This window comes from Adiantum capillus-veneris, chromosome 7 (genome assembly GCF_014529385.1).
Source record: "Adiantum capillus-veneris isolate H3 chromosome 7, ASM1452938v2, whole genome shotgun sequence".
NCBI classification, from domain to species: Eukaryota; Viridiplantae; Streptophyta; class Polypodiopsida; order Polypodiales; family Pteridaceae; genus Adiantum; species Adiantum capillus-veneris.
The window spans coordinates 18,151,689-18,173,173 of NC_140937.1; the positions used below are offsets into that span (position 1 = coordinate 18,151,689).

The 21,485-nt window shown below is 43.8% G+C and overlaps 1 protein-coding gene across 2 annotated transcripts in view; it reads left to right on the forward strand.

Moving 5' to 3' along the window:
* LOC147453507 (RWD domain-containing protein) overlaps window positions 1-21,485 on the forward strand; it is a 127,826-nt gene that overhangs the window by 53,134 nt on the left and 53,207 nt on the right. For both annotated transcript variants that reach the window (XM_086515690.1, XM_086515688.1), the window contains one exon: window positions 15,334-15,471. In XM_086515690.1, coding sequence (XP_086371816.1) covers window positions 15,334-15,471 — 138 coding nt within the window. The remainder of the gene's footprint in view (window positions 1-15,333; window positions 15,472-21,485) is intronic.

Sequence of the window (21,485 nt, forward strand, 5' to 3'; positions counted from 1 at the left end):
AAGGTGGAATTTCTTGGTTATGTAATTTCTGAAAAGGAAATCTGCATGGATCCAAAGAAGGTTCAAACCATCCTTGATTGGGAGACACCCACCTCGGTAAGAGATGTTCAATGTTTCCTCGGATTTGCAAATTTTTATCGTATCTTTATACAGGGATACTCCAAGGTGGTTACAACACTCACAAGGTTGACAGGCCATAATAAGTTTATCTGGGACTCAGAGGCCGCGAAAGCATTTCAGACTCTCAAGCAAGCTTTCACGACCGCACCCATTCTAATTCACGCAGACCCTACAAAGCCTTTCATCCTAGAAACAGACGCTTCGGATTTTGCCCTTGGCGCTATTTTATCTCAAGTAGGAGAGGATGGTCGAGTACATTCAGTGGCTTTTCATTCCCGCAAGTTCTCAGCTGCAGAAATCAATTATGAAATCCATGACAAAGAGCTCTTAGCAATCATCGACTCCTTCGACACTTGGCGTCACCTACTTGAAGGAGTTCCTCATAAGATCACTGTCTATACAGATCACAAGAATTTGGAATACTTCATGACATCCCGCGTCTTGAATCGTCGCCAAGTCAGGTGGAGTGGTATCCTATCAAGGTTTTATTTTCTTATCTCTTATAGATCTGGCCGTCAACAAGCTAAGCCAGATGCCTTATCAAGAAGATCCTACCTTGCACCTAGAGAAGGCGACGCAACATTTGATCAACAAGAGTCAGTGATTTTGAAACCTGAGCAGCTTAAGCTAAACGCCACCATGAGCCAAACTCCTGAAGATTCTACTTTTCTTTCTAAGGTGAAGACGCAAATTGCCAAAGACCCACTTGCTCAGAATATCAGACAACAACTACAAGGACAAGAGGCTAATGAGGACTTTCAAGAAATTGATGGACTAATTTACTATAAGGGTCTTCTCTATATTCCGCTAGGATCAACACGCTTGGAGGTACTTCAACAACAGCATGATCTTCCATCAGCAGGGCATTTTGGGGTTAATAAGACAATTGAGCTTCTCTCCCGTGACTTTTGGTGGCCTCAAATGTGGAAGCTTGTCAAGGAGTATGTAGGCACTTGTGACACTTGCAATACATCAAAGGCCCCTCGTCATCGTCCTCATGGGTTACTCCATCCCTTGCCCATTCCAACCAAACCATGGTCATCCATCTCCATGGATTTCATTGTAGAGCTACCCTTGTCACAAGGATTTGACTCCATTTTAGTAGTAGTGGATCGGTTTACAAAAATGGCACACTTCATTCCAACCACTAAAACCATCACCAGCGAAGGTATGGTATCTATCGTTATCACGGATTATCGGATGACATAGTTTCTGATCGAGGCCCACAATTCATCTCTAGCTTTTGGAAAAGCTTATTCAAGCTACTCGGAGTACAAATCAACCTCTCCTCAGTCAATCACCCACAAAGTGATGGACAAACAGAGAGAGTAAATCAAGTTTTGGAACAGTATCTCCGTTGTACTATCAATTATCACCAGGATAATTGGGTCGAGCTCCTACCACTAGCAGAATTCTCCTATAATAACAGTTTTCATGCCTCCACCCGTCACACTCCATTCTTTGCTAATTATGGTCAACATCCCAAACAGGATATCCACAGATACTATCAAGTCAAGAATCCAACTGCTATTCATCTTACACAACAATTATTTGCAGTTCATAAAGAACTTACAATTCATATCAAAGAAGCTCAATCCAAGTATAAGGAATGTGCAGATCTCCATCGCATGCAACATCCAAAATACAAAGAAGGGGATAAAGTGTGGCTCCTCCGACGCGATCTGCGTTCATCTCGTCCCTGTCAAAAGCTTGATTATCGAAGGTTTGGACCGTTTAAAATTATCCGTCAAGTTAATCCAGTCACCTATCGACTCCGATTGCCCCCGAAACGGGAAAATGCTTGTAAATGTGCCAAGTGGCACATTCTGGTGCAGTTTCCAATGCAAGAAGGAAGTGGCGCTGATTTTTAAGCTGGGAGAGGCTGATTTTCAGAATTTGTCACAGGTTAAGAGCTATGGAGTGCTTGCTTTCCCTCTTATGCACAGTGCGGTGCCAGGAGTGATGCCCTGCACGCTACGCACTGCCCTCTCTCTCCCCTTTGGCAGTATGTTATGCCCCACTAGTGGGCTCTTCATTTGACCAATGTACAGTTGTGTGGGTTCATGCGCGATTGCCGAGGCAAGAGCCTCTTGCACAGGTACTGGATTAGCTAGCGGCTAATCCCCCGCAGGTACAGGTGATTCGGAGCGGTTTCACGCCCGGAATCTCGTCCGATTCAAAGGGCAAGTAGCCCTACAGGTGGGGGAGCTCGAGGACTTGCTACGGATGCGACCGGCACGCGAAACGGAGCCCGAAACAGTAAATTACAGCCTGCTGTGTATTTTTGCAGGTTTAGGGTTTTGGCCCTAAACGGACCCTAATACCCCCAGGAGGTTCGGGGACGCAAGGGGACCGCTGTACAAGCGATCTGGCGCATTTTCAGGGCTGAAAACAGAGAATTCAGCGTGCTGCAGATTCTCGCCAGGTTTTGCAAAGTGCCCGTATGCGTCGGGAAAGTCAGTCAATGCGTGGGAATACTGACTGTGAAGGGTCCTAGTACAGTTATGCTGCCGAAATCGGGCCGGAACAGTTGAAATTCAGCCAAGTGTGTGCGGGGCAGCTTGTAGGGATCCACAACGTTTATTCCCTCTTTTGAACAATAAAGAAATACCGAAAGGGGCGCCTAAGTTAGGGGCCAATCTGGTGTCGGTCATACAAGTGCAATCTAGCAGCCTGTATCCCTCTCCCCTTTGTTGTGTCTTGAAAGTACAGGTAAAGTGGACGACAAATTAAATGGGTGAAAGCTAAATCAAGGTTTAAAGTAAAGTCTACCGCCCTTTTTGGATTGAACAGGCCGGTTTCATGGTTCCATCGACGGGATTAAATCACTTTTTCGCATAGAAGTGAGCCTTGGTCAGTTTGAGCTTGAAGACACAGGGGATCATAGACCAGACACAGGGAATTGCAATTATGGCTGACAGACCAGATGATGTGACTAAAGAGGTTTCCTCTTCACAGGGTCAACAGACACATGAAGTGGGTGAGTCCTCAAGACCACCATAGACTGATGATGATATATTTAGGACCCAGTTGGCTACTGCTGTGGCTATGTTCACTCAAGTAGTGCAGAACCCGAGGTTTTTAGCCTTTCTGCAACCTCCTGTTCCGTCTCAGCAAGTTGGGTCACTGGATCATATTCAAAAGCCTGTTAAGGCTCAAGCACAAGTGATTCATGCTGCACAGTCAATGGAAACACCTGTACACTTGACGGAGAACATGCAGTCTCCACAACCTGTGCCTAAGGTGCAAGAACAGGTGGCTGAGATGCCGGTCTTTCAAGCTGTACCAGTTCAGCCCGCCACCTTTCAGCAGCCTATAGCTGGTTCTAATGGGCAGGGAAGCAACCTATAGGCTATGCAACAGGTCTTCCCACCACCTTCAGTACACCCTGGCTATTTTGGAGGTGGATCGGTATTCCAGAGCATGGCTGGTCATGCACCTGGAAATCAGTTTTATACGCCAGGAACAGTGTTTGGGGGTGCTCAAATGATGATGCCTAACCCCATGTATGGTGTCACGGGCATGCTACCAGGGTTTCAGAGTACTCAGGGCCAATTTGGGATGCCACAGGCAAATTTTGGTATGGCTGGAATTACAAATCAGCAGCCAAATATGGCGTTTCCAGGTCAACTTAATTGCGGTCAGGGAACACAAATGAACCCTAACAGTGTTCCCATGTTTCAATCACTTCCATATGACAATTTAACGCCGCTGGAGAGGCCAACTCCGTACAAAGAAGGTGGCAAAGGTGTGTCTTTCACGACCTTCACAGGGTTTGATGACAAGAAGAAGGCTCTCTCATTCCTCCAGCAGTTTGACAAGGCCTATGTAGGGGGAAACTTTACAGAGGCTTCAAAGGTCCGCAAGGCAGCCACTTTCTTGACAGGGAATGCGGGACAATGGTGGACAACTTTATTGTTTCAAGGGCAAGCTCCGTCCACATGGATTTATTTCAAGCAGATTTTTGCAGCAGCATGGTTATCTGATGATTTTGAAGCAGATGTCATGACAGAATGGCACCAGCTTAATGCTGCTACTTGCAAGAATCTGGACGATTACAATCGGAAGTTTTGGAAAGCTCTACTTCCAGTAACTTCCTATAGGTTTGTGCCATTGACATAACAAATTGAAAAATACTGTTGTGGCCTACCCAAAGGATTGAGAAAGTACTGCACGAAGACCAAAGTCACTACCTTGACGCAGCTCATCGAGGTAGCAAACACTGGCAATGGTTTGCTCAAGGGAGAAGATTGTGAATTCAATACTGGCGTCAAGGAAAGATCAACCAAGAAAAATTCAGCGAAGAAGTATGTTCCCAAGGAGGCTCTGAGAGTGACTCAGGAGCCAGCCAACGCAGGGAAAGGCAAAGCTACGGCTGAATCAGAAAAGGGACCAGCAAAGAAATGGAAAAGACGTTTTCCTCGCAAGTCAAAAGAGCAAAAGAAGGTCCTGAGGTCAGAGAACAAATGCTTTATTTGTGAGCAGCCTGGCCACATTGCTTACAATTGTCCTACAAAGAAAAGACCAGCTGATTCTGAAGACAAGGAGGACAGGAAAGGAAAGAAGCCCATGGCTGGTCTAGTGCCAGATATGGTGGGCGACAAGCCAAATTCCGATGCAAGTGAGCTTTGCAGAGCATGGGGAAAGGTCAGGGATCAAACAATGCTTATCTTCTTTGATCCAGGTGCCAAAGCCAACTTCATTTCCCCAGAATTGGCTTCAAAGTTGGGAATCAGACCTGAAGAGATGGGGTATACATCAGAGGCAGGTTTGGCATGTCTTGGCCATACAGAGGCTGTGACACCCATCATTGGAAAGTTGCGTCTACATATCCAGTCCTATGTAGATGCTGAAGAATTTTACATCATGCCACTGGACGGATGTGATGTGTTGTTAGGTATGCCTTGGTTGTTTCCTGTACAGGGAATCATGGATGCCTACAACAAAAAGATCACTGTACAGAGCAGGGGAAAGACTCACATTCTGGATGTAAAGCTTAAAGGGGAGTCTATTCCCACTGTATCAGCTTTTGCTATTACTTCTGTAATGAAAAAGCATCTTTCTGCGTACTTGGTTTTGCACGTGAAGTGTCAGATTGTGATGAATCAAATTTATCTATGCTAGATAAAGAAAGGTCAATGTTTTTACAACAGTATAGTGACTTTTTCCGATTCATTACCGTCTCAATTACCGCCAGAGAGACCCGAGGACCATGCGATAGATTTGGTGCCAGGCAATAGCCCACCAAATAAGCCTCCGTACAGGGTTAGTGCGGCTCAGCAGAAAGAGATAATGGGCCAAGTACAGGAGTTGTTAGAAAAGGGGCTGATTCAGCCCAGTTCATCTCCATTCCGTTCTCCAGTGTTGTTGGTACAGAAAAAGGATGGCTCATGGCGTATGTGCATCGAGTACCGTGCACTGAACAAGAATACCATCAAAAATAGGTTCCCTATACCTAGAATTGATGATATTATGGACAAATTAGAAGGAGCAGCTATGTTTAGCAGGATAGATCTAAAGAGTGGGTACCATCAGATCCGCATTAGATCAGAGGATGTGCACAAGACTTCTTTTAGAACGACGTTTGGCCTTTACGAATTTTTAGTGATGCCTTTGGTCTCACAAATGCTCCTGCTACGTTCAATAGGATGATGGACAGAATTTTCCGTCCACACCAGCAGTTTGTTGGTACATTCTTTGATGACATGATAGTCTACTCAAAGAATGAAGAGGAGCATAGGCATCACTTGGCCATTGTGTTCAAAGAGCTACGCAGTCATAGGTTGCTCATCAATGCAAAGAAAAGTGAATTTTTTATGGAAGAGATTCATTTTCTGGGACACATTGTCTCAAAGGATGGTGTCAGAATGGATCCTGCAAAAGTTGAAGCGATCAAGTCATGGCCAGATTTGAAGACGGTGCATGATGTCTGAAGTTTCTTGGGACTATGCTCCTATTACAGAAGGTTTATCCGAAATTTCGCTGAGATTGCTTCACCTTTACATGCTCTTCAAAAGAAGGCAGTCACCTTTAGATGGACACAGAAAGAGATTTCAGCTTTTAATCTCTTAAAGAAAAAGATGACTTCAGATCCAGTCATTGTGTTGCCAGATCTTAGGAAGTCATTTGTGGTCCGGTGTGATGCCTGCGGTAGTAGCATTGGTGCAGTGCTAATGCAAGATGGAAGGGTAGTAGCCTATGAGAGCAGAATTTTGCAAGGGCCAGAGATGACCATGCAGGTCTATGAGAAAGAGTTACTGGCTGTGATTCATGCGCTCTTAAGTTGGAAACACTACCTGCTAGGTGCAGACTTCGTTGTCCAAACGGACCATCAGACCTTGCGATACTTCTTGACACAGACAAAGTTATCTGAGAAGCATATGCGATGGGCAAATATCTTGTCCATGTTCCATTTTCAGATCGTGCATGTGGAAGGCAAGAAGAACGTTGTGGCTGATGCCTTGTCAAGGAAGCCACAAATTTCAGCTGTGTCAATTCCTTATCATCATGAACTTGATGATATGAGAGAACAGTATGCAAATGATGAAGATTTTGCAAGGGTCTTCGAGCAACTAATGGATGGACAACGTCATGAACACTATCTTCTTAAAGACGGGTTCATGATGATGCATGGCAGATTGTGTGTCACAAAGCCATTGCGACGCAAAGTTATGGAAGAGAGTCATGTCCCACCGTATGCAGGGCATCGTGGTATAGATGCTACAGTTAAAGCGGTTGAGACATTCTTCTACTGGCCTACATTGAGAAGAGATGTGGATGCCTTTGTGCGAGAATGCCTAATATGCCAAAAGGTCAAGTTTGACAGGCAAAAGGCACCAGGGTTATTGCAACCACTACCTATTTCAGATAAACCATGGAAAAGTATTGCTATGGATTTCATCTTTGATCTTCCGAGAACGCAGACAGGAAACGATGGTATTTGGATCATTATTTGCAGATTTAGCAAACAGGCTCATTTTATTCCTGTCAAGAAGAAGATAAAGCCAGATCAGATGGCACGCTTGTTTATGAGCAATATTTTTAAGTATCATGGCATGCCACAGTCGATTGTTAGCGACCGTGATCCACGCATGACAAGTTTGTTCTGGAGAGGCTTGTTTGAGAATATGGGCACCACGCTCAAATTCTCTTCTTCATTTCATCCTCAAACAGATGGGCAGTCAGAAGAGGCAAATTCTACTGTCCTAGATGTGCTGAAGTGCTATGTGTCAGAGCATAAAGGAAACTGGGAGCAGTATTTGCCATTGGTGGAGTATGCATACAATAATATAGTGCATTCATCAACTGGCAAGGCACCCTTTGAGATAGTTGAAGGTGGCAAGAAAGTTCCTCCCATACTGCATACAAAGGACAAGATATTTGAAGCAGATAAGTATGTTCAGGACATGGATGAAATGTACAAGAAGGTCAAAGTGGCCTTAGAAAAGACTCAAGAAAAGCAAAAGAAAGCAGCTGATCGTCACCGTCGTGAAGTGGTATATTCACTTGGTGATTGGGTGCTTTTACGCTTTGAAAAGGCAAGGTTAAAGAAGATGAAGGGCAAGGAAAGACTGTTTCCAAAGCTCAGCATGCGTTACTATGGGCCTTTTCAAGTATGCGACATAATCAGTGATGTTGCATATAGGCTGAAATTGCTTGACAGTTGGAAGATTCACAATGCGTTTCATGTGAGTCTTCTCAGACCCTATGTGGGTGATGTGCCAGAAGATATGCGAGCTGAAGATCAGCCGGAAGTCGAGGAACTTGACGAGATCTTGGTCCCTGAACAGATTTTGGCACACAAAGAAAGGAAAGTGAAAGGCAAGGTTGCTAGGCGTTACTTGGTAAAGTTCAGAAACTATCCACCAATGGATGCTAAGTGGATGGAAGAAGGTGAACTTGCAGAGTCACCAACTGTGTTATCACTTTACCTTGAAGCCTTCGATTTGCAACCTACCTTGACCCGTTGAGTTTCAGAGCTACATGGATTGTCAGTGTGACAATGGCTTTTGAAACAAATGATGTACATGGTATTTAAAGTGAGCTCAAATGAAATACCTGTTACATGAATGTTAGAGCTGTACAGATTGTCAGTTTGGCAATTGCTCTTATGGAATGTCCAAAAGTTTGGTTAGTGCTATAGAAGTGAGTATTTCTTGTCAGTTTGTCAAGGATACAGTAATTGCTTCTATTAAAGAGTACATGTGTAACTGCATTCTTAAACTGTCGGTTTGGGTATGCTCGAAAGTGTTACGGGATCCAACGTGTACTATAAGACAGTGGCAAAATGTGTGGCTACCATTTTGTCATTGGAAAGTTAGTGACTCAAAGCAATGACACAGTGCAAAGCTACCACTATGTCATTCGGACAGGGTTCACACGCAGGCAATACATGAGTCGACGAGGTGTTGAATACACCAGGGTTGACAATGAGCATGTATGTGTCGTATATGTGTCGACAGGTGTTGAATACATCAGTGTTGACTATGAGCATGTACGACATAGATGCAAACGAGGACGTTTGAGATTTCAAGAGGGGGGTATGTCACCAGCGTGTGACTACTATTTATCCTTTTTGTTGATTTCTTTCTTATTATTTATTTACTTTCACTTTTTGGAAACACCCCTCGGGAAATCTAACTGCCCTGCATTGCATAGCTAGTGTGGAACTGTTCAGAGGGAGTCCAGGCCTGACGGCAAGAGAGTACTAAAGTTGGACAAGGACTATGGTTAGCCAAGTGGGGTCATTGACTAGCCAAGTGGAATCCTTTGCTACAGAGGCTACCTTTCAGTTCTGGATGTGGCCGCAGTGTACAAAGAGGGTCGGATGACCTAGAAAGATACAATGGCAGCATCTCCTAAAATTTAGGGAACTGTTATTTTGGGACCTGAAAATGTGTTGGCGTCATTACCTCCGGAATGACAAGGGGAACATTTTCTTACTCTGCCGTGAAGTCAACTGGGCAACCGGTTGGGAGATTTTTAGGCGGCAACCCTGAAACGGGAAAATGCTTGTAAATGTGCCAAAGTGGCACGTTCTGGTGCAGTTTCCAATGCAAGAAGGAAGTGGCGCTGATTTTTAAGCTGGGAGAGGTTGATTTGCAGAATTTGTCACAGGTTAAGAGCTATGGAGTGCTTGCTTTCCCTCTTATGCACAGTGCGGTGCCGGGAGTGATGCCCTGCACGCTACGCACTGCCCTCTCTCTCCCCTTTGGCAGTATGTTATGCCCCACTAGTGGGCTCTTCATTTGACCAATGTACAGTTGTGTGGGTTCATGCGCGATTGCCGAGGCAAGAGCCTCTTGCACAGGTATTGGATTAGCTAGCGGCTAATCCCCCGCAGGTACAGGTGATTCGGAGAGGTTTCACGCCCGAAATCTCATCCGATTCAAAGGGCAAGGAGCCCTACAGGTGCGGGAGCTCGAGGACTTGCTACGGATGCGACCGGCACGCGAAACGGAGCCCGAAACAGTAAATTACAGCCTGCTGTGTATTTTTGCAGGTTTAGGGTTTTGGCCCTAAACGGACCCTAATATCCCCAGGAGGTTTGGGGACGCAAGGGGACCGCTGTACAGGCGATCTGGCGCATTTTCAGGGCTGAAAACAGAGAATTCAGCGTGCTGCAGATTCTCGCCAGGTTTTGCAAAGTGCCTGTATGCGTCGGGAAAGTTAGTCAATGCGTGGGAATACTGACTGTGAAGGGTCCTAGTACAGTTATGTTGCCGAAATCGGGCCGGAACAGTTGAAATTCAGCCAAGTGTGTGCGGGGCAGCTTGTAGGGATCCATAGCGTTTATTCCCTCTTTTGAACAATAAAGAAATACCGAAAGGGGCGCCTAAGTTAGGGGCCAATCTGGTGTCGGTCTACTCATACAAGTGCAATCTAGCAGCCTGTATCCCTCTCCCCTTTGTTGTGTCTTGAAAGTACAGGTAAAGTGGACGACAAATTAAATGGGTGAAAGCTAAATCAAGGTTTAAAGTAAAGTCTACTGCCCTTTTTGGATTGAACAGGCCGGTTTCACTCAGTCCTAGAACCTTGTCACACATCTAAGATCCCAGGAAGAGCCCTACAATCACCTCCTCCGGTTGAGATTCAAGGACATGACGAATATGAGGTCGAGAAAGTCCTAGATTCTCGAGTTTGGCGTGGTAGGTTACAGTACTTGGTGCATCGGAAAGGCTATGATGTTAGTGAACGAACCTGGGAACCAACACACAATCTACAACATGCATCTCTCAAAGTCCAAGAGTTCCATCAACAACATCCATGGAAGCCCAACTCAAGGAACACCACTGCTCCTCGTGGAACTCGTCGCTAGAGGGCGGGTAATGTCATGGATGCTTGAGAGTCAGTCACTGCCTGCAGCATCGCCTATGTCATTGCCTACATCATCGCTAGAAGGCTCTAGAAGAATCTAGAAGGATCTAGAAGATTCTAGAAGTTCTAAAAGTATCAAGGAGATTCTAGAAGCATGGAGAAGATTCCGGAAGAATCTAGAAGTTTCTGGAAAGCTCTAGAAAGTTGAAGAAGGATCTAGAAAGTTCTAGAAGAACTAGAAGGGTCAAGAAGTTTCTAAAAGCTTGGAGAAGATTCCGGAAGAATCTAGAAGTTTCTGGAAAGCTCTAGAAAGTTGAAGAAGGATCCAAAAGAACTAGAAGGATCAAGAAGGTTCTAGAAGATTCTAACCTCCTCAAGAAGAACCTAGAAAGTCCTAACCTCCTCAAGTAACCTCCTCAAGCACTAGTATAAATAGGGGTCTTGGGCCACAAGCCCCTCAGTCTTGCCAACACCAGTTGTGAGGCTCCTATGAGGAAATCCGTCTTCTAGTTCTTATGTTCAAGTCTTGTCCTTGCAATCAAGCCTTGCCTTGTACTCGAGTCATGTAATCCAAGTCTTGTATCAAGCTTTCTTAATAAAGTATTACGCCTTGTAATCAAGATTAAGCTTATTATCAAGTCCCAAGTTTCTTGTGCATTGTGAGCGCCTCCTCTTGCTCTCTTCTAGCTCCATACACGCTCATAACAATGACTGATTCTTTTTTGAACTATTTAATTGTATACTGAGAGTTGCTATTGGACTGTGTTTTATCCCCTTTTAAAAAACGACAGAGAGTATAATGACAAAGAAGGAACGCTTTGCTCGCAGAGCAGATGACCGCGGGAGAGGCACTAGAGGCACCTTCGACAGAGAGAGTGAGCATGTTTTCTTCCCAATCAACTTAGGGCTTAAAGCTAACGAAACGATCACACATCCAGGGAGAGGAGACACAAAAAATTGATGACGTAAACCTACGTCTTGAACTAAGACTATTACTCTAGGACATTCATGCATGATGGAGGATTGCATGCTAGGAGAAAATCTAGAAACTTGCTATGGGGTTGACTAGAATAGCTTCTAAACATGCACTCTTCACAAGAGTCACTAATCACATCGTGCATGCTGCCACGATCAAACAAGATCACAATGCGGCGACTATTCACATGACCATAACACTTCATGAGAGACTCATCTACATGATCATTAGAAACGTGAGACACATTAGTTTTCTCATTTAAGACACTAATAGAAGATATAGGGTCTGTGGGTGCTTCTTCAAGACTTAACCTTTAGTTTTCTCATTTAAGGTAGTGACAGAAGATATAGGGTGTGTAGGTTCTTTCTTAGGACAATCTCTTTTCATGTGGCCTTTAGTATGACATTTAAAACATCTTCCTTCCTTTCCATACGTTGGGGAGCATACGTTAGGACCTAGTTCTACGCCCACTATTGGGCACTGACGACATTAGTGGGGATGTCGTGGTATTTAGTCAATACTGTGCATGATGGAGTTGATGGTTATATTGTCTTGTGGGTGACTACCATGGGTCTATACCTTGCACTTTCCTTCAAGGGTGAATCTGGGCTTATCCTGGATTCATCTAGGTATATCTTCCTTCCTTTCCATACTCAATTCTTCCTTCAAAACTTAGTCTTTAGTTTTCTCCTTAAGGCACTAACAAAAGATATAAGGTCTGCAGGTGCTGTGGATTCTTTCTTAGGACAGTCTCTTTTCATGTGACCTTTAGTGTGACACTTAAAACATCTTCCTTCCTTCCCATACTCAATTCTTTCTTCAAGACTTAACCAACCTCCTACTATTCCTTGAGCAGATTTTTCATCAGGTGTTAACGTAGGGTTTCCTGAGTTTTAGCCTTTCCTTTTATGTCACTGTTAGGTGAAGAGTTGTGTGCTCTAGGTGTAGTGGAAGATTAAGAAGAAGAGATATTGTGGTTTTTACCATTCGATTGATTTTTTTGGTCTTGAGGGTTTTGCGGGGTACTTGACTTGTTCTCCTTCGGCTTACCTTTTTTGTGCTTGATTTCCTGTGCGAGAGCCGTTATTGTAGTTGTTAGGGCTGAAAACTTGGACATTGTATTGGATGTACTCGTTGAAACCAAAGAAGAGAGCCCCTTGTGATCCTCATCCGACTTACGCAATTGCACACCAATCTGCAAAATACGGTTAGAAAAAGACATAATGTGAGTCATATTTTGCTTGAGGCGTTGCCAATCCTCTTTTCACCGATCAAGGTAGTGCGGCGGCATAAAACGAGCCTTGTGCTTGTCTTGGAAGTCAGCCCAATTGTAAGACAATGGTTCGCAATCCACGGCATGCTCAAGATGCTTGGCCAACTGTGCCTCTTGCTAGGCTTGATACCAATTAATGGTATCACCGGATAGAGCAACGGTGAAAAATTTATTGTTATTATTTTTCTTGTTAATAGAAAAATAAGTGTTGAAGATGCAACCAAGAAAAAATCAGAAATGCATCCATCCGACCATCATACTTAAGTCAATTTTTTAGTGATTGGATTGTTGGAGTCATCGTCTCTACCTGGTCTACGTGATGACTCACAGACTCTTTGGGTGGATCGTCCTTTAAAGAGAGCACTTGGAGGACCAACTCTTGCATGTGTTGGTCTCGCTGTGCCTTCTGCTCTAGCTCCATAGCTGCTTGCTTTTCTTTGGTTGGTATAGGTTGAGCTTCGTGTTCTCTCTTGACTGCGGCCCGCTAAGCCTTTTTTCCATTTCTATTGCACCCTTTTGAGCCTCCTTTTCCCTTTTGGCTTCGGCCCACAGAGCCTCTTGGTGTAGCATCATCTCCATCATGCACTTTATAAAAGCCTTCATAGAATTTGGTGCAATCCATGGCGTAGATGGGGATGGAGGAGGACTCAATGGTGGTCCTGGTGTGGGGACATCTTCTCCAACTTCGGACTCATCACCTTTACACAAAGTTTCCATTCCGCTTTAGGTGATGACCATGCATTGAGTACTCGAGTACTTGGGTTCTTTGGTACTTGGGGTTCTTGGTACTTAGTATTGCTTGCAATCTGCGTTTCTCTTACCCAAGCTCAACTCCTTCCTGCAGGTGCATCCCTTGGTGGCCTTGCGCTGACACAAAGGTGGCTTTTTTCCCATCTCACGTCGATTGGCAAGAAGGCTTTTCTCTTACCCAAGCTCAACTCCTTCCTGCAAGTGCATCCTTGGCGGTCTTGCGCTCACACCAAGGTGGCCTTTTCCCACGTCACCGCAATATGCAAGATCCGCTCTCAATGAGTGGAAAAGAGGGATGAGGGGAGGTTGGACAAGCTCTTCTTTTCTCGTTTACCTGTCACTCTTCAAAAACACAGATTAGAGATATCGACATGTCCAAGTGGTCTTGGGTTTTGTGCAATCTCAAACAATCAAAAAGAATATTTATGTGGTCTTTTATAGCGTAATAACCCTTAGGACAGAGCGATGAAGATGGGAGCGCGTTGGATGCGCGATGGACTAAAAAGTGGGGATGGCTAATAAGTCCGAGAGGAGGAGGCTCATTGAATCACTGAAAACTCTGTGACGGTACGGCGAGGTTATGGCTGAAAACTGAAAACGTTAGTGCCATAGGAGGATTTGATGTTGTATGCTGAAACGCTAGGCTAGGTGCCGGTTGTGCTGCTGTCCCTGATGGGGTACTGACTGACTTGTGGAAGTGGTCGCCTTGGGGGTCACCTTTATATTACCTGAAGGCTGGGTCGGGCAAGCTATTAAAACCCCACGACTTGCTAAAAATGCCCTTATTAATATGTTTAAAAACCCTTAATAAGAGGTGCTTCAAATGCTAACCTACCTAGGCCTGGTACTAATGCTTCTGTACGGGAATACTCCCCAATGCCTACACCTAGCAGACACTGGTTGTGTTCATGTGCAATCAGGGGGTATGCAAGTGCACTAAAGTGCGTGGACATGCACGTCGTGTGTACAAGCTCGCAAGGGTGCCTGAACCCTATCCTAAACCCTAAAAGTAGGAGTTAGCTTGTCCACATGCACATAGGGTTAGATGTGCATGTGATAATTAATCATAACGATGTGTTAACCACAACTTAATCAAGGCAAAGACTCATTGTGTGCAAGTGGAAAATAAAAATGCATTAGAAATGAATTTGATATATGGGGTGCTTATATAACACAAAGCAAGACTTATTGGATGAGGTAAGCAGTGAGATCATACCCACAAGTGGGAGGAGGTGCCTAGAGAAGGGATGCATGTGTCTGTGTGTGTGGCATGTGAGAGATGCTCCAAACGATGATAGGACCTTGGGCTCATTAAATGAACTTTATAGATGGCATGTATGCCTCATGTCATGGAGAATAGGGCAACCCCACGGCTAGGGTTTACCCTTACAGTAAATGACTGATCCATTTTCTCAAATAATGGTCTACGAAGAAGGTTTGATTTCATGGGGCCAAGATAAAAACAAGATCAGTTTCTTGCCTACTAGAAGAAATGTACAAGATATATCTGTGTTCCCCACTCTAAGCACCTTTTTGTCAAATAGGTTACCATGACGCTTTTACTATGTGATGTATGATTCGTAAACTTACATAGAAATGTGAACAATCTCACATGCCATGCATAGCCCAAGGGCAGAAACTTTAAGAGTAGAATTCGAGAGTTGTTGATATGTTGGTTTTATCTTTGTTCTTGCAAATTCTGACAAAACTGCATAAAATGCTCATGTTTCCTTTAAAGCGTCATGAAGCATGTAAACAATGCTCGGAAAGAGGGAACGTGCAAGGAAGAAAAACAGTTGAATAGGCTATTGTTGCCGTAGAATCTCACTATTTGCATTTGTTTGTATGTGGCTCTTAATTGAATATTCTATGTTTGTTCTTGATTATATGCTCACAGTATCCTAGCGTGCCACCCATGTTGGAGCTGAAAGACACAAAAGGGCTGGAAGATGGGAAAGTCAGTCGTTTGCTATCAGAATTGAGAGAACTTGCAGATGAGCTTACTTCTAATCCAATGCTTGTGGCCATATGCGAGGTAAGGCTGTTACAACTCAATAGTTTCTGGCAGGTATAGGCATACACATCTTTCTTTCTTTGAATGCATAAAAAACCCGTTAGTTTGAATGCATTCCTTTGAAAAAACTGTACTTGAAACTCTATTTGAGCTATATGCAGTTGAGTATGACCTAGAAGAATTATGCTGGTGTTTTTTTGAACATATTGGGAAGTTGTCCCTGCTAAAAATATTTTCTCTGATCTAGCCCTGCTGAGAATATGATATAGGCTGTTTTGGGTTAGAACGCTCATAGCTATTTAATCTGGCCCCTGCTGAAGCTGAGGCCTCCTTAACTTTCTGTTTAAACTTTCTTAGTGCTGATAGTTGGGATTTTCCTTAAAAGGTTGGCAGGCTGTGCATTGTCCTCTGAATTGGAAAAATAGGATGACCTAAACTTTTTTTTGATTATTACTAGGGCACATGCCTTCATTTTAGTGGATGATAGTGGGCTGACTGATTTTTCATCTGGGAATCTCTGTTGAAATCTTGAAGGGTTTTGTGGGTCTACTAGCTATTTTACCTCATTTTGAACTACATAGGGAGAAGAGCTAGGCCGTCTTGTCTTTGACATAGCTTTTTTAAGACATACTGGTTATTGACTTTCTTATAGTGAGGAAGTATGGAATGTTCATTGGAATTTCAAAATCCTTTTTGGTTTTACTTAGCATTTGGTTTTCTGGGGCTTGAAATCTGGTCCTCTCTTGTAGCCTGTTGGTATTGGGGGTATACTTCTGGCCTTAGTATCTGGCTTGCTTTGTTTTGTCATAAAATACTACTCTGTCCATACCTCATGGGTCTCTAAACACAAGAATGATCCATAATCCCCCAATGTGTTATGACTCACCATCCTGGTTCTAACTTTTTGGCTTATGGGCTTTCTTAAAAGGCTTTGTCATGACTTAAGGAATCCCTATTGCACATACGTACCGTGACCTAAATCTGAAGTTGTGTTCTAGACTCACTATGATGGATTGAAGTACTCAAGGTGTTTTGATTTGGCCTCTTCTTTGAGCTAATGACCTCTATAAGCCATTACTTTACTTGTCTTTTGGTACCTTTTTGATCCAAGTATGGGGCAATGCTTTCCCACTTTTCATTGGGAATGTTTGACTAGCTCAGACTGTCATGATCTGGATGTAGTAGTTATATATGCTATCATGCTATATACTGTAACTCTGCCCTTTTTCTTTCTCATAGCTTGTTCGCACTGAGAAATTTCTTTTAAAACTACTGATCCTTATTGAGTTACTGGTTTTTGTTTCGCCCTAGTTTTTTCTTTAACCTTAGGGTTTTGGACATACTTAAGACAAAGGGGTTGCTTGATGCTTCCCTTCGGAGATCGTTCTTGATAATTTACAAGTCACATATTATTTTGATTACTTGCTGCCTTTCTACTATACCCTTTGGATTTTTTAAATTTATTTTTTGGATAGGGGTTATGTTAATTGTAGCTTTACTTGGTACCATGGCTTTTGGACTTATTGATATGGTTGTTTACTTGAGTTTTGATAATGCTTGACTCTCATAAAGGTCTTTTGTGGATTACATTAAGGAATCTTGCGTACCTGAATATTTTTGCACAATCAACCCACTATATAAGCAAAAGTTCTCAGGACAACCATAAGCTTTTGTGCAACCTCTTAAGTATGTGCTAGAAGCACTACATCATCCGCATACAACAAAAGCATGATTATTGCATTGCAAATAGTAACCTCTTCAATGCCTTCTTGTTGCATAAACTCAAACACAATTTGTTCCAATTGATCAATGCATAGCCCAAAGAGATTTGGTGACAATTGACACTCTTGATTAACCCCAACAGTGCTTGCAAAAAGAACTGAAATTCCTCTTTCCAAGCAAAATTGACATATGACCTTCTCATAGATGCGAGAAATTGCAAGCAGTAACTCACTTGATGCTTGAAGTTCTTCCATCCTTCTCCACAAATTGTTACGTTGAATCATCTCAAAGACTTTCTTTAAGTCCACAAAGCAATGATACAATCGCTTACCTCTCAACCACCTTTCCTTCATGAGAACATGAGTGACAAGACGATCGATGGTGCTATGATATTGACTGAAATCCGCTTGTCTTTTTGCATGCTTGCCATTCTTTTCATCCCATTAACTCAATTTTATCTCTATTATGCACCCAAATAACTTTGCCATAAGAGACCCATCATTATAGTCCGACAATTATTTACATTTTTTACATCCCCCCTTTATGCAGAGGTTTGCCAATTGGTATTGCAATCACAAGGCATACCATGTTGGAAGTGCAAGGTTGAACATACAATGATGTGATGTGTCTCCAGTCCATTTAATCATTTCTGTCTTGATACCTTGAAGATCGCTTGCTATGCGAGTGGCCAACTATTAAGCCTGCCGCATACATCTCCAATACTGAAATAAGAGGTCATACATTAGAGTGAACATAACATGGCATCTTCCCGAAGTTTGGTTGCTCATATAGTTGCATACAATGGGTGTGCATATCAATAAGGCTCAAGTTGCCAAAACTCTCAACCTACTGGCTCTTTTGATATCTCCAAAATCTTCCACATGCATGTACCTTGTCTTGGACTTGAAAAAAGTTTCAATTGACTTCTCATCTTCTTCTCTTGTTGTGAGTTAGTGCCTTGTATGCATGCAAATGACTATGATAGTTATCTTTTGTCCTTAGTTGCATGATGGAGCGATGGTTATATTGTCTTGTGAGTTAGTGCCTTGTATGCATGCAAATGACTATGATAGTTATCTTTTTTCCTTAGTTGCATGATGGAGCTGATGGTTATATTGTCTTGTGGGTGACTACCATGGATCTATACCTTGCACTTTTCTTTAAGGGTGAATCTGGGCTTATCTTGGATTCTTCTAGGTATAGATTTTCAGCCTTGCTTATTATTCCACATGTAAAGTCAATACATAAAGTCCTTTGGTCTGGTTCGGAGCTTCATTGGCCAAGTGTAAAACTCTTTATGCGATACATGATGGCTTTAGAGAGTAGCATATAGTCAATCATACTACATCTATTGTGTTTTCTACATGTAAATCCATCGACTCCACTCCATAAAGATGCACCATTTACAATCAGTATACCCGTACTATTGCACGTGTAGAAGTAGCTTTCCATAGTGATATGGCTTTATTGCATCCATTAAAGTGGAATCATACAAGTGAACGTCCTCCAACTCCCTAAAAATATATGGCATATCAAATTGTTTTTTATCATGTTGCGATGTTTTTGTGTGGGCATTCATGTCCCCAAAGACAACATCACTTTTGCCTTTAAAATAAACGATGTCCTCCTCTAAATCAACAAATGGTTGATATCTATCCATGCAAACATAGAAGGGGAATCATGATGAGTGATGTAACAATTGGCTACAAAAATGGCTGCTCTTTTTCATTCATACATAATGTTTGTAATTGTTATCTTTTACCAACCCTTTCTTAATCATGTATGCTGCTACTCCTTGCCCTCCGCGTTGCTTGAGATTTTTTGACCACATCAATAAATGTACATTGTATTTCTCTAGTCCATACTCATTTGTGTCATGGTCCGAAGTTTTAACAAGAAGTACAACATTGCTTTGCTAGTTAGTTCATCTATGCCAATCCTTGCGTTCCATGGGTATCCATTGCAATGCAAAAGCATAATTTCAATTCTGAGAGAGAGAGAGAGAGAGAGAGAGAGAGAGAGAGAGAGAGAGAGAGAGAGAGAGAGAGAGAGAGAGAGAGAGAGAGAGAGAGAGAGAGAGAGAGAGAGAGAGAGAGAGAGAGAGAGAGAGATATGAATGAAATGAAATGAAATGTCATATTAACGTCTTCAAAAGGCCAAAATGACCTATGAGACGAATCTGTCACAAAATAGTGAATCTGATTCCATGTCTGGGTACAAAAGAATTAGAACAAAAATACTATTGCTACAAGCTGGAACTGTGTGGATGTGACAACTGATACAATAGGTACCTAGTAAATTGGATGTAACAATGTGTGAAACAATGACAGAAAGGGGGGAGAAATGGTGAGAATCCATCCTCATGTTCACTTTGGGTGTTGAGATAGTATAGCTCGAATCCTCTGCTGTAGTCTCCGTCGATGCTGTGTAGCTCCTCTCCTCAGTCGTGGTCGTCTTGATCTCCGTAGCTCCAGTGCTCGGTCATTAAGAGTGCCAGTTCACCGAAAGAGCCTATCTCGTGTCAAACGCTTTGTGGAAATCCACAAAGCTGTAGTAAAGCTTCTTCTTCCGCACCTTTGTCTCATCAATGAGGTAGCGTAGAACAAAGATGTGGTTGATGATGGAGAAGGTCTGCCTAAACCTTGCCTGACCAGAAGCCCGTAGGCCCTCGATCTCCCCGTATGAACTAAGCTCAGCCTCAAGTACTACCCCATATAGTTTGGCCATTGTATGGTCAATCATGATAGTCGTGTAATTCCCTGGGTCCAAGGTGTTTCCAAATTTGTGGATCGGCCCAAAGGTGTGCTTGGTCCACTCCTCTGGGAAGCCCTCTCCTATAGCCTGGTTGAATACATGTGCAATCAACGGGGCTATCGTAGCAACTGCGTAAATGAGGTGCTCAGTCTGTAATCCTATATGATCTGATGACGGGCGGTGTTGTAGGTGGTGAATGGCCTTCTTGACCATCTGTGTTGTGAAGAAGGAAGGCTCGTGGGTCGAGGCCCGGGTGGTTGTGGGATCAGAGGCTGGTTCGGCACCTCATAGAATCATGCCATACTTGTGGATCCTCAATAGTCAGTCGTGGCTCCTCAAGGGTGCGCCATGCTGTGGCATTGTCCATGCTCATGAACAAGTGGTATAGCTCTAGCTCCTGTGACTCCTTGAAAGCCCACCACTCTTGGCAGGTGTGCGTCTTCATCTGGCATTTGGGCTCTCAATCAGTGATCTCTCCAAGGGTTCACTGCACAGGCAGCCGGCGGTAGAGGTCTCTACATTCATCATCATACGAGCGGTTCTGTGGCATAGTCGTGGGTGTGGTGTGTGTGTGTGTGTGTGTGAGTAAGACCTGTATGGGTGGTGTGCAGAAGAGAGCTAATGGCTGATGTTTGAAGAACATATGTGATGTGGGAGGCAAGCATAGGTAGTGGTGTGGAGGGTTGGAGTAAACGGAGTCCCTTCTCGACCTCTGCCAAGTATAAGGGGATTGTGGGGTGTGGGGTGCGTGGCGTGGATGTGGAGGGTGTGGCGTCGCCAGTGAGGGAGAGTGCAAGATAGGTGTGGTCAGCTCCAATAGGTATGAGTGGGATGGTGAAAGAGCTAAGTAGGTGGGTGGCCTCTCTGGATCGCATGATGTAATTCACATTACTCCCTTCCTCGGCTGTAACTCCATGCGGTATGCATGTGAGCCCTCATGAAGTGGGCCACTATGCCATCCCGTTATAAATAACGAGAGGGTGTTGAGAGCCTAATCTGAGCAAATGATGGCCGTACTCTGTAATGCGAGCTGTATGGCGACTAGTGCCACCGGGTCCTCTTGTGTCGTATGTCTCACATTGGTTCTGGCATGTCCTGGCATTGAAGTCTCCCATAAGGAATACTTTCCCTAGTGTAGAGTACTCCATAATCTCATCTGACAGGCATGTTTATGGGGATGACTCTCCTCCCCCTCCCCTTCTGTCTCTGTAGTAGCAAATCTGGAGCCAGAGGGGGCGAAGTAGCAGAGGGCAATGTAGATAATTGTGTCCCGTGATAGCTCAAAGAGGATCCAAAGGTAATGGGCTTGTGGGTCCTGTGCAACAATCTATATCCTGCTCTGCTCTGAAGTCCCTGTTTGAAAAGTATAGCCATCCCTCTCAACCCTCGTCTAGAATGCTGGCGAGCGCCCCCTCGATGTGAAGACTCCCACTCAAAGCCATGGATCCTCGGTAGACTAGGCTTTGGGCTCTCATGTATCTCTGTCCCCTCCTCTCATCACCTCCTCAATCCTCTCTAGATGTGTCCATAGGTCCCCATTGCAGTTCCAAACCGCGAAG